Source organism: Anopheles arabiensis, chromosome 2, assembly GCF_016920715.1.
Source record: "Anopheles arabiensis isolate DONGOLA chromosome 2, AaraD3, whole genome shotgun sequence".
Lineage (NCBI taxonomy): Eukaryota > Metazoa > Arthropoda > Insecta > Diptera > Culicidae > Anopheles > Anopheles arabiensis.
The window spans coordinates 86,827,033-86,840,006 of record NC_053517.1 but is presented as its reverse complement, the minus strand read 5'-3'; the positions used below and the strand labels follow the sequence as shown (position 1 = coordinate 86,840,006).

General features: G+C 48.9%; 2 protein-coding genes across 30 annotated transcripts in view; one reads left to right on the top strand and one right to left on the bottom strand.

Annotated features, from left to right (window-relative positions):
- The window catches only part of LOC120895129 (transient receptor potential cation channel trpm), a 65,727-nt gene extending 60,272 nt beyond the window's left edge, over window positions 1-5,455 (top strand). For 26 of the 27 annotated variants that reach the window (XM_040298188.1, XM_040298186.1, XM_040298187.1 and 23 more), the window contains 6 exons: window positions 4-194; window positions 452-697; window positions 788-1,635; window positions 1,702-2,239; window positions 2,312-2,437; window positions 2,513-5,455. In XM_040298188.1, coding sequence (XP_040154122.1) covers window positions 4-194; window positions 452-697; window positions 788-1,635; window positions 1,702-2,239; window positions 2,312-2,437; window positions 2,513-3,657 — 3,094 coding nt within the window. In that variant the 3' untranslated portion in view covers window positions 3,658-5,455. The remainder of the gene's footprint in view (window positions 1-3; window positions 195-451; window positions 698-787; window positions 1,636-1,701; window positions 2,240-2,311; window positions 2,438-2,512) is intronic. The other variant, XM_040298173.1, reaches the window with a different exon arrangement.
- A 54-nt stretch (window positions 5,456-5,509) lies between these two features.
- LOC120895132 (integrin alpha-PS3-like) lies at window positions 5,510-11,819 on the bottom strand. 3 transcript variants are annotated; one of them, XM_040298202.1, is made up of 10 exons: window positions 11,728-11,819; window positions 11,309-11,668; window positions 11,127-11,219; window positions 10,870-11,034; window positions 10,538-10,725; window positions 8,803-9,185; window positions 8,039-8,743; window positions 6,845-7,964; window positions 5,831-6,776; window positions 5,514-5,765 (listed from the first exon to the last, which is right to left on the bottom strand). In XM_040298202.1, exons 1-10 carry the CDS (start codon window positions 11,737-11,739, stop codon window positions 5,703-5,705), a joined length of 4,035 nt encoding a protein of 1,344 aa, XP_040154136.1. In that variant the 5' UTR covers window positions 11,740-11,819; the 3' UTR covers window positions 5,514-5,702. The 3 variants fall into 3 exon arrangements, with proteins under 3 accessions (XP_040154137.1, XP_040154136.1, XP_040154135.1); XM_040298201.1 differs by having other exon boundaries at window positions 5,516-5,765; window positions 10,870-11,058; XM_040298203.1 differs by lacking the exons at window positions 10,538-10,725; window positions 10,870-11,034; window positions 11,127-11,219; window positions 11,309-11,668; window positions 11,728-11,819 and adding an exon at window positions 9,907-10,484 and having other exon boundaries at window positions 5,510-5,765.
- Between the last annotated feature and the right edge of the window lie 1,155 nt (window positions 11,820-12,974).

The window sequence follows — 12,974 nt, the reverse complement described above, 5'->3', positions numbered from 1 at the left end:
CAGGCACAAGTTTTCCGTGTGGGCCTGGAACATGTGGAACCCGTGCGATGCCGCCGCCATCATATTTTTCCTCATCGGGCTCGGGCTGCGGTTGCGGCCGTACACGATGGACATCGGTCGGGTGATATATTGCGTGGACAGCATCTACTGGTATTTGCGGATATTGAACATTCTAGGTGTAAACAAATATTTGGGTAGGTAAAACCGGCCACTGCCACACCACAGGTTGAGGTGGTCTGTGTGCTGTCGTTCGAAGTAGTGCTGAAAATGGTAATGCAATATTTGAAGACGTTTGACATATTAATTACATGCTAAAGTGTGGCAGACGAAGGCAAGCAAAGTGTTTGCTGTACGAACACCTATTAGCAATCAACATCGGACCTGGGTGACGCAAGTTTACCGATTTGATGTCACTCTTACACCGGTTTCCATTCCATACCGCTCTTTCCAGGACCACTGGTGACGATGATGGGCAAGATGGTGAAGAACATGATTTACTTCGTGGTGCTGTTGCTGGTGGTGTTGATGAGCTTTGGTGTAAGCCGACAGGCCATCCTCTTCCCGAACAACGATGCCAGCTGGCGGCTAGTGCGTGATGTGTACTATCAACCGTACTTCATGTTGTACGGAGAGGTGTTTGCCGACGATATCGATCCACCGTGCGGCGAAGACCCATCACAGCCGCCCTGCGTAACGGGTAAGTGCGAAGCGTCAAACCAATACAAAGCACCGGCGGGAATTCCCCTTCTAACTGTTCCCCACTTTCTCGTTCAAACCCCATCCACAGGACACTGGGTGACGCCGATCGCCATGTCGATGTATCTGTTGATAGCGAACATTCTGCTCATCAATCTGCTGATTGCCGTGTTCAACAACATCTTCATCGAGGTGAATGCCGTCTCGCACCAGGTGTGGATGTTCCAGCGCTTCACCGTCGTGATGGAGTACCAGCAGAAACCAGTGCTACCGCCACCGCTCATCGCGCTGTGTCACTTCTACTCCCTGCTCCGGTACGCGATCCGGAAGGCGAAGGGACTGCAAGAGTCGCGCGACAACGGGTTGAAGCTGTTCCTCGAAAAGGAAGACATGGAGCGGCTGTACGACTTCGAGGAGGAGTGCGTGGAGGGATACTTCCGCGAGCAGGAGATACTGCTGCAGCAGTCGACGGAGGAGCGCATCAAGAACACGGACGAGCGGGTCGACCATATGGCGCAGAAGATCGAGGACATCAACCAGAAGGAAAACATCCAGAGTGCGGCCGTGCAGAACATCGAGTTTCGACTGCGGAAGGTGGAAGAGTCGGCCGAGCAGATACTGAACCATCTGGACGTGATCCACCGGTTCATGTCGGCCCACACGCTCATGAACGATACGCAGGGTTCGACGGGCAACGTGAGCGGGACGGTGCTACCGCCGGGCGGACTGGCCGCGGGCATGATCATGGACCATCGGACACGTACAATCTCGGAGAGTGACAGCTACATCCTGCCGCCAGCGCCGGCGGCAACGCAGCGCAAAAAGTTTAACCGCTCGCTGACGGAGGTACGCCCCGATGCGTACATCTTTGACGATGGGAAGCATCTGGAGGTGCGCACCGTCCTGGAGGAAAGTGAAGCGGAACGGTCGCCAGATCAGGTGCATTTTTTTTCTTCCGTAATTGTTTGTTGAAATCGGGACTTATTAGATTTCTGTTGTTCTCAGCTCTCTCAACATCTCGAGCGCGATCGCAAATTCTCTATCCGTTCGGAGGACTCGGAAATGTTCCCGGTCGGCAGCGCGCCCAAGAATCTCTCGCCAATCGAGGCGGTTGCGGCCACGGTCAAACCGTCCCCGCCGCCACCGTTTCTAAACGTCCGCCAGGATACGGCCAGCACGGAAAGCAAGGACACGCTGACGCCGCTGGAAGGGGCGGACGACCGGACGCTGGTCGGGGACGAAACGCTGGACGATATGGTGGAGCCGAACTACGAAAGCTTGCGGCATCGGACGGCGGCCGGCAGACGGCGCAACTCGTCCATGTGCGGTCCGGCACCGACGGTGGCTGGAGGAGGACAGACGACTGGCGCTGGTCTGGCAGGCAGTGGCAGTGGTGGAGGTATCGGAGGACGACGAAACTCGGAGAGTGCATCCGGTGGCGGGGTTGACATCAATAAATCGCAAACCAGCCTGTACCAGATGGGTTTCTCCAAGCGACAGCACAGTATTACCCAATCGGAACCGGACAGTGGAAACGATCAGCGTAAGTGCTTGGTGATAGTTTGAAGATTTTGTGGAAGATTTGCTTTTAATTTTCTAATTATTACACCGATAGCCGTACAACGTACCGTTCCCAAGGGGCGCCATCTACTGCTACAGATACACACCGAGTACACCTCCATCACGGATGAGCTCGAGAGTGTTTGCCATATGATAGCATCGCCTACCAGTTCTTTGCGGGGTAGGGATCCTACTAGCCAATGACTTTGTCTTCCTCTAAATTTAAACTCTCATCTTTAACTCCTAACCTTTGCAGAGGACCGCACGAAGAATGTAAACGAGCTAACGAACCCAGAGTTTGCCGCACTGATCGAGAAGCAGCACCTGAAGGAGTGTGAAGACAGCGACTACATGATGATGGAAAGGCTGTTCCAGACGCGCTGCTCGCTCGAAGACAGCGACGAGTACTTCGACGATACGGAGCCGGAAGATCACGGGCCGCGCAAAATGTTGCGCCGCGAAACCGCAATCGAGCTACCAGTAACGCCCTCAAAATCGAACATCGTCTCGCTAGCGGACAGCAGCCTCGGGCATGAAGATTTCGCAATGAAGAACGAACGACAGCCGGCCTCGAACCGGAACTCGTTGCGTGATTCGAAAAATTCCCCACTGTCCCTGTCCAGCCAGAACTCGCCGCGCAACTCGCAGTACATGCAGTCTGCGTTCCTAAATCCCACCGCGTGCGATGGTGGCGTTGGAGGTGGTGGTGGTGGAGGCGCCACCAGCCGGCTGTACAAAAAGTCGTGCGAAAGCTTGCAGAAAAACTCCAGCACCGATACGGAGTACTCGCTGCAGCCGTACCGGTTCATCAAGCAAAGCTCGAACGAGACGAACAGCTCGTTCAACATCGACAACTCGTCGATCACGAACGATCTGTCGATCGATGGCGAGACGAGCCTCAACTCAACCGTGATCGAAATGGTTTCAGGTCCGGCGATCGCTGCGGTAGCGGCAGCATCGGACGGTGAACGTGGCGGTTTCCAGACCATACGCACCTCATCACTCGGCAGCGGCTCGGCGGCGGCCGACAGCCGGCCGGGACTGCTGAAAGGTAGCAAAGATAGGCAGGGAAGCAAAGATGGTGGTGCTGGTTCCGTTCCGGACGGTTTGGAGCGGGCCGCCGTCGCGGTCAGTTCCGCACCGCCGGTGGTGATGCCGAGCAAACCGCCACGGTCGGCACGCTTCACCGACAGCCTGACCGTGCTGGGACCAAAGAGTGTGCTGAGCCGGCTGAAGGAAAGTAGCTCCACCAGCACGGAGGAGGGACCGCGCGATGCGGCAGCGCCGATACCGTGCATCAGCACGAACCTGGTGCAGGACGAGATAGCGAAGCTGTCGTCCAACATCAAGAGCAGCACGGACGAGGATACCGAGCCGCCGTTCAATGAAACCATGTGCTGATTTTAGCTGTACCCTCCGACAGAGGTAACTAGGTTAGCTTAAGGTTGCGTTGTGGAAAGGGGAGGGAAATTCAACTTCCCTACAATACGCTTTGAATGGGTGATGGTGTGGCAAGGATGATAATGGCCACGGTGGGAATGTTGGAAGCGCATGTACTTATATTGGGCAAATTGCAAACACTAAGTACTTTGAGTAATCTTAATACCAAAAGCGTCTAATATTACTGTGTACGGAGTGTGAGGGCGTTTTTTTCTTGTTGCTCTTTGCCACCCACAAGCTAGTTTCATATGTTGTTGTTTTTTTTTAACAATAGGATTGGAATTGCAACCGCTCGAACGAAAGGGATGCGTTTGGAGTGTATCTCAGCTATTTTAACTCTATATAAGAACCTCATCCTCCTCGCCCGTTAATGCAATTGTGCATATCAAACCGTTCCGAACCTTACCTACCGAAAAAAGCACAGTCCCACTGTCAACAATGTCGCACATTTAGTCAAATGTGAATGAACTGTACCATTGTCTGTAACCTCCGAATTCGCATCTTCGCATTTGCACAACAGTGAGTGTAATCTGAGAACATAATAATAATTAAAAAAAAAAACATCCTTAATTTATCCTGCACTACTGGATTCTACTGATAAGCTAGTACACGAGCGAAAACGCGGCAGAGATGTGTGTAAATACATTCTAAAACTTAAGTTTCGTGCAAGCTTTTTTGTACTTTTCTGAGACACTTGTCACTTCATAAGCATAATCGTTTAAGGCATTGGTGCTTGTTTAAAGTTTGAAATGGGCGTGTATAACACGCCGACAAAACGGGAACTGCCATAGAATACGCAAACAGTGTTGCTTTGTAACCGGATGATCGTTTGTTTGATCGTTTCGTTCCGCTTGCTGGACGCTGAAGACGCCGGAGTGTTGAATAATCAGGATAATCAGGTTTTGTTATTTCTTTACACCAACACACAAGCACCCTAATCCACCATGAGTGCAACGCATACTAAGACCGAAAAGCCGAAAAGCTCTAATATTATGTTTAGTTAAAGATGTATTGTAAAATTGGGTAGGTTTTTATTGCTGTATTGCTTTTCTGCGGACTTTTGTGGGCTAAAACACCCGCCCTCTCAAATCCTTTTCACAATAAACAAGCACGATTAAGAATGCAATCACGCAACGTCCTACATGAGTCGTAACTAAAATGTGACAATATTATTGAACGAAATCAGTATCAGAAGAAAAAAAACTTATTCGAAAATGCGTGCGTGTTGAAACAATAAAGCAGTTAAATAATATTTGAATAAATGAGCAAACAGACTCGCACACACACAGATACATGAGAGAATTGCCGTAATTGAAATAGTGTTGGAATTTGTTGATAAGAAAGAGAGAAAAAACATACAAAACAGGTTAGAAAGATGATAAAAAACGTAGAACAAATAAATCGTTACAAACAATAAATAGGGTTGTATTGGAAAAATGAGGAGTGAATCAAACAAGAAAAAGAAACCATTAACATTTACAATCGGATCGTAGGATAGAGGTGCTGTACAACTCGCTCTGTTGCAAGGAAATGAATTTTAAAATAAAAAACAAAATGATATTGTTACGTTGTATCCCAGCCCTCGGACGGAGAGCGAGTGAGGAATGGAATGGAAACCGGGTTTTTGTTCGATAACAAGTTTAGCTAGTAAGCACATGTTTGAGATCAAAAAGAGCGATGCACTATGAAATGAACGAAGCACAACCACATGGTTCGAAAGTTTTCCCGAATAAATTCAGTTGAATTTCATGGAAAAAAAGCTCTGAGTTCGGCAGTTTTTTTTCCATTTTGCATTGTATAATAATGTTTGAGAAAACAATTAATTAAATGGAGTACATGTTTAAGGTTTATTTATAGTTTTATTCTTTAAAAAAAAAACGCATTTCAATCACAGCGAGGGATATCTCTTCTAAAAACTGCTTTTAAATTATAATAGATGATTGTAAAAATGAAATCTATCAGCAGAACAATCTCTAAACAAAATACAAATATTAAATACTATTACTTTATATTTCAGAAACCTCCTGCACGGTCTCTTCCTGGTCGGTCGTGCTGTCTACAATGCCACTCTACAACAAAACAATGTCAAACATCCATTAAAATGATACTAAAGAGTAAAAACATCACCACTTACCTCACGGTTCATTTTCTCCATCTCCTGCCGCATGTGCCGCTCAAAGAATCCAACCCGATGCATCGTGTAGGTGATGGCGGCCAGCAGCAAAAGCCCACCGAACGATGACGTCACATAGATCCAGATCGGTGTGCTGACGCTAACATCCCGATACACCACCGTGTACGGGTGGTTTCGGGCAATGCGGAACGTTTCCTTCCGCTCGTCCAAAGGTTTCACTAAATCCGTCAGCGCCTGCACAACGAAGATGTCTTTCTGTTCGCGCATACACGCAGCGATCGCGTTTAGGTTCAGCCTGTACTGAAGCTCGACGTAGATCGGCTTGTTAGCGACCGGGAACGGTGGTAACCATATCTGAAGCTGCAAACACTCCACGTCCGATAGGTTTTGGGCACAGTTGAAGTGAACGGTTCGCAGGGTGGGCAGCTCGTCCAGCTGAATGGAAGCTGAGCTTGGCCGGGTTGGTGGGGCCAGCCAAAGATTGGACCGTTTCTGACGGGCACTGTCGGCATTCCCTACTAAAGCATGCGCATACGGGTGCTTTTCGTCGAGCAGTTCCGGTTCGTGTCCGTTATACGGCACCACGGTGAACTCAAAGTTACTCGGAACGTCATCTGCTTCCCGCGCTGGATAATACGGTTCGGGTTGCTTTTTCGAGTAAAATGCAAACGTTTGTTTTAGCAACCCTTTCCCACCGGCCGCCTGTATCCAGTCCACCTCGAGCGGTGTCTCGTTGTAGCTGCTTCGCACGCTAATGTCCGCGAGCCGTACCACTGGGCAGCTTTTCTGGCCACCCAGGTGAGTCGCCCTGTAGCTGAGCGGGATGTCGGCAAGAAATAGGGCACCGCTAAGCGTGCTAGGCCCGTTGTTGTGGAGCTTCACCAGCTGGGACACGTTCAGGAAGCCCGTCAGCGTTTCAAAGTTCGCTTCGCGGGGAGTTGTTTTGCTGAAATAAAGGGGAGATCAGTACAATCCTTTTCCAAAATGTACAGTTGCATCCCTTAACCGACCTACCTTACGATATCAATGTGGCTAAATTCTCGCAACAGTAGCCGCTCCTCAACTTCATTATCACGAGGCCACTGTTCCTTGCTGGTGGTTAAAACCTGCAGACGTAGCTCAAGAAACGCAGTACCTGGCTGCACTTGCGTCACGTCAAGCGTTAGGGAATATTTCATCCGCGTGAAGGATTTCAACGGTAAACCATTGTTTAGTCCACACAAAATGCTTATCTCACCTCGCACAGCCCCTGATTGGGCACATTCAGACGGGGATGGATGCACCAACCGAAGAGAGGAAGGCACACTTACATTGAGCTGCGGAAGGTACGCATTCTCACCGGCATTTTCAATCTCCACCTCGAGGGTCACTTTTTTCGCGCTCCCAACCACAAACGGCGGTACGATGTCCACCCATCGGATGTTTGTGATTTTCAGATCCGTTTCACACACCTCCTTCCTGCAGCCCGTTTTAAAGGGAATACGTTCCTGGACGTGGCTCGAAACATCCGGATCTAGTATCGCACAACGATCGCAAAATGGTCCCCCCTTCGGTGGCGTTGCCGTAGCCGCCATCCCAAACTCCACCTCAATGGCGATCGGTTTGTAGAGTGTGGTTGGTGAAGCGTTCACCGTGATGCTGTACTGCCGGCAGATTGGATCACCGGACACTGTTACACTTTCGTGCGGAGCTTCCGGCGAACTTCTATTACCGACCGATGCACGACCCATCTGGCTGTCCACGTCCAGCGTGTACTGCAGCGCAACGGGAAACGCTACACCGGCCGGATATTCGGTGGACCAGCAGACGGCTATTTCGAAGACGCCACCCTCCTCGGGCAGCTCTCGCTTGGTGGAGTTAATTCTCGCCTCAATGCGAACGATCGGGTACGAGCGGAACACGTACACCGCTTCCCCGTTCGGTGCTCCAACGGCAAGGTCGGTGTAACCGTTGCCATCGATATCGATCCCCCGGGAGAGGGCGTGCCCGAACATGTACGGTTGGCGGAAAGGCGTTCGTAGATGGGCAGCTGATGGTACCAACCGTTGACTGGGACGGCTCGGCACCCCATTAGCTGAACCGAGAAATATGTACACGGCACCAGCTTCTTCGAACGGTGCACCGATCGCAATGTCTAGAAAAATATTAGAATTTATTTATTTATTAGAATAATAAAGACCGAAATGTCTCTTGTCACACATTACGTACCTCCATATCCATCTCGGTTGAGATCACCAATCTTCCCCAGACTTGTGCCGAACCTTCCCCCCAAGTCGTACGAGCTGGCCAGCTTACTCTGCAGCTCAAAGTTCAGCTCACCAGCGTTCAGAAACACGTACACCACCCCATTATCATGCTCCCGTGCCCGGCTGTGCATGGGCGCACCGATGGCAAGATCCGGCAGCCCGTCGCTATTAAAATCCTCCGTCAGCAGCGCATACCCAAAGTATTCGCCGAACTGTTGCCCCACGAACGTCCGATAGCGTACGATCACCGTCTCCCAAACGGTGCGATTGTCGGCATAGTCGAAAATGATCACCTCACCGTGCTGACTCCTTGCCTGCGGTGCGCTGGCCACGTACAGCACCTTGTGGTTGCCAAGGAACCGACCCGAACTGACCGCATAACCGAAGTACGAGTTGACCGGTACGTTGGTGTGGATCGGGTTCGGAACAACGCATTCATGGGTCAAACGGCGCCTACGGTTATATTCCTGGTGCACATTGCTTCTGCTGGCAGGATCGTTGCCGGGAACGGCTGCCGCCCGCTGACGGTAGCGCAAAACCGTTCCGCGCCAATCCATCACTCCCGGCGCCCCTATAAGCACCTCATCGCCATCGTCCGTCACGTGCAGGCTGAACCCTTGCTCACCGTACATGTAGTTGTAGCTCTTTCCATACCTTCTCTGTTGAGCTTTTATAGGAGCATTTGATTAAAATATTACATTGAAACCAAATCCTTCGTTTTTTTACCTTTCCCACGCAGCGGTTTTATTTTGAACAGATTGTTCGGCTCATCGGACGCTTTTACACCTTCCGTTAGGTAGCACACTCCATGCAGCAGGTACGCTATTTCGGTGTTGCCCTTCAGCTGTGGTGCACAGGCGACGAACCACGCACCATCGGACCCGAGCCCATCCACCGTTGCGCCGAGCATTTGGTGCTCCTTCAGCTCCGACCGTATCTCGGGATGGTTGGTGTAGTAATCCTCGTAGTTTGTGTTGCCCTGCCGATCGAGACGGTACGGTACACATTCGGTGGGCTTTTCAAAGCTGCACTTGTAAATGGCACCAGTTTCGTTGATGTTGCGCTGATACTCCAGGTCCGATTGTGCTTGCGGTGCACCGACTAATACGCTAAAAATTACAAAAACAAGTGTTTTAGTTGATTTTGTTTAAATAGAATGTTTATTTACCTTCCAGTGAAAGCGAAAAGATATGCACTAGCATACGTTGCCCTTATGCTACTTATCATACGAAGGTCAATGTTCGTTTATCTTCTCGCAAGCTTCACCATGACCTCATCGAGCTGCTTCACTGTTTCTGTTCATTTCTCTTCAAGTTCACTATTCATCTTGTACAAGCCCTTGCAGCAGAACAGAACCCTCAAGGCTACGTAATAACTATCGCAACCACGCAACGTCTCCCGATGCAAGCCCAAGCGAAGTGTATATTGTAGTGGTGGGATTCTGGAGCCGATTCCGATGCTGGAATCGATTCCGATTCCGGAGCCAAATCTGGGGCGGATTCAGTACACGATTCTGGAGTCGATTCCGGAGTTGGATCCGGGATCAGAATCGAGTCTTGAATCAGATCAGAATCAGAGCCGTTTTCGATTCCAGAGCCGATTTCGATATCGGAACCAATTCCGGAGCCGATTCTGATTCCAGAGCCGATTCCGATTCCGGAGCTGATTCCGAAATTGATTCTGGAAACTGATTCCGGACCTACTATCGGAAATCGATTCCGACGAAAACTTCAGTTTTCCCATCACTAGTATATTGGTGTTTAATCATACACGCAGCACACTTAAGAAACTGTTACCGTTTCCGAGAACTGGAATGAATAAGTGACTTACCCGCTAGTTCTCAGGTTGACGGAGAATCCAAAGTACGAGCTACGTGTCGGGCGTATGAACGTTTTTAGAGCTGGCTGATTGAAGACGTAATTGGCGTCGGGCGATAAATTAAACCCGTCCACGGTCGATAGGTACGTTAATAGCACTGGGATGATCATTGTTGAAAATGAAACCCACTGGGATGAGCAGCGCGTTTTTCTTGGTACAAAAATATCTGAGAAAGCAACGCAAAACAATCTTCACTTGGCCCGCAAACAATTCACATCGCGCGCACTTGCAGCAGCCCCAAAACGTCTTCCACCGACGAATCTGCAAACATTACTAACGAACTAACCGCACTCGGGCGCGTCGCTAGACAGTGTTGATAAACGCGCGGCAGCTGTTTATCAGAAAGTTTGGCGACTCATAAGAACAGCTGAGTTGAGAGATGCGTGATGCGTGCACACTTGAGCGAGGTTGAGTCACACACGTGGCCCGCGATACGCGAACGGTTTTTATGAATAAAAGGAGACTCTGGCACACTTTTAACAACAGTAAATGCTCTTTTTATTCATAAAAATAGTTCAACGATTAATAATAATGGTATAAAAAATAAACAAAGAGTTAAGTTCAACATGCAAGCCTATCTTACGATTGTCCACCATTCAGCGTAAACTTTGAGTCCACTCCGAAGAACTGCTGACAAACGTACTTGCACACGAGCATCCGGGCTTCCTTTTTCGTTTCCGCATTTACGCAAAACTCTTGCCCATCGATCTCGACCGTCGCAATCCACCCGTCGTCGGCGCGACGATCATCTATGCGAAGGCCCGGGCGCATCTAGAAGGGGTAGAGAGAGGCAAAAGCAGATTTTAGACAAAAAAACTAAGCATTACTGTACACATTAAACAGCTGGTACGACCATTGGGGGGATGGAGCAGGAGTAACAGGGGGGGGGGGGGAGGGGGGTTGATTTGTACTCACATGCGTCAACAGTATCGATGGATGCATTTCGTCCGCATTAGGAGGAAGTGTGCTACGCTTTATGGGCTTTTCGCAACATACCGATCCAGTTTCCTCCGTTTCGATCGTCGCCGCTCCATCCACTACCGCTGTAGGTGGTATCAATTCGGGGTCCGTAGGAGTTTCCTGATATGTGGGGGTCGAATTAGTCTGTATAAAATAGTTCCGAGTTACTTTCTCAATAGTCGATTTTTTCAATTTTCTTCTACGACACTTACCCCAGACACGGTTTGATATTTTTGTCGTTTGCTGGTGATCGTACTCTCCGAACACAAACTATCGGGCGACCGGTGACGACGTTTGCCGTGCAGCTAGTGAGTAATGAAGCGTATTATGAATCAGTAGCACAGCTTCTAAGTAGATCTATCATACCACCCAGCGCCACACTCCTCCAACTTACCGTGTCCCAGTACAGTTCGTCCAGCCTCGTCCGCAGATCGCCCTGCTCAACGTTCGAGGTGATAACGGCCACGGTAGGCCATTCCTTGCCTAGCCGGTACAGTGCGTACGAGGCAAGCTGCTGGCGGGAGAGGCTGTTCTGTGCGATCAGATGCTTGAGCACCAGCTCGTCGGCATTCGCTTTCGCCTCGTCGGGATGATCGCCGTAGCCGGTGTGAAACCGGTCGGCAATGTTGTGCACCGCAACGAATCTGGCGCCATTTTTCCCGATCGTAGTCATAGTACCCAGGATCTTGCCTTCATATATGAGCTCGTTTATGATACTGTCCGGACTTTTTGGCACTACCACGCCCTGCGTATCCTGAAGGAAACAATCGTCAATAAACTTCTTGTGTGTGGTGATAAGCGTAATTAATTCACCATCGTCGCCATGCCGGTGCTCTGAACAATAACAGTTTCAATACAATTGCCGGTTAAACCGCACGAAACGCAGGCGCACACATTCGATGTTATTACCGGCGCTAAAACATCGCACACCGTTCGCAGCGCGTTACCCAAGCAACAAAAACAGACCGACACACTGCGCTCTCATTGTGCGAGAATGCGAAGCGAGAAAAATGAGAACGATCTGGGCAGGTAGATAAATAAGACAGGCCGGAAATTCAGAAACGAGGAGGGGTTTGGAAAAATTAACCGTCAAAAGCTAAATCGCGAGTGATAATAAGCAAAAACTTTTTTGCTATTTTTAGAATGCATCAGTCGTTCACCGTCTGCTAAACGAAGTCTTTCTATATTGCGTTTAGGTAGCGATCTTGAGTCGTTTAAAACCCGTTTAGTGGTCGTTTAGTCGATTTGTGGCACTTGGATAGCGCCCTACCCAAGCGCCACAGATTAAGCTTAAACGACTGGAAAATAGAAAAAAAAAAAACGAAAGCTCCATAGCTTCTCTCACTGGTTTGCTCAATAGATGTCGTTTTATAATTCATAATTATATAGCTGTCCTTTTCCTGCAATGTGTTTCGCCTAACTTCATCTAATCATGGCCCATGTACCCTTCAAAAATTTACGAGCAAAATCTATATGACTGGTCGTGTGGCCAGATTCGTGAGTATCAACACCCAAGCGCCACAGATTAAGCTTAAACGACTGGAAAATTGAATATCCATAGAAAAAATGAAAGCTCCACAGCTTCATTGGTTTGATCAATAGATGGCGTATTACAACTCATCATTATATTGCTATCCTTTTCTTGCAATGTGTTTCGACAAGTTTCATCTTATCATGACCTATATAGTCTTACAGGCCGAAACATGGGTTATTCATTGAGTTATTAGCAGATTTGACTGAGCAAGTTCAACTGCTAATATCTCAACGAATAATCCATTTTTCGGCTAGAATGCTACAGCGGAGCAAAGATAAACTTCTATTCTTTGTTAAACTACATACTTGTATCACAAATCAGCACTAAAAGCCCAAAAATTTATTTTTGAAAAAATGTAAACATCGCGGACGGCTCCAGCTAACATCCCCTGTGAAAAGACTTCATATAATGGATGAAAAAGAATGCGGCGGAATAGAAAATTATTTCGGGCCAAATGAAGTAGCACGTCAGAATAGAAATACGTCTCAAGTGAGATGAATTGTGCAGCTCACATCGCAAAGTGACT

Coding starts and splice junctions, on each gene's coding strand:
- LOC120895132 (XM_040298201.1), bottom strand. Junction 11,220..11,308: donor ACGAACTGTACTGGGACACG/GTAAGTTGGAGG, acceptor ATTACTCACTAG/CTGCACGGCAAACGTCGTCA. Junction 11,059..11,126: donor AATATCAAACCGTGTCTGGG/GTAAGTGTCGTA, acceptor TATTTTATACAG/ACTAATTCGACCCCCACATA.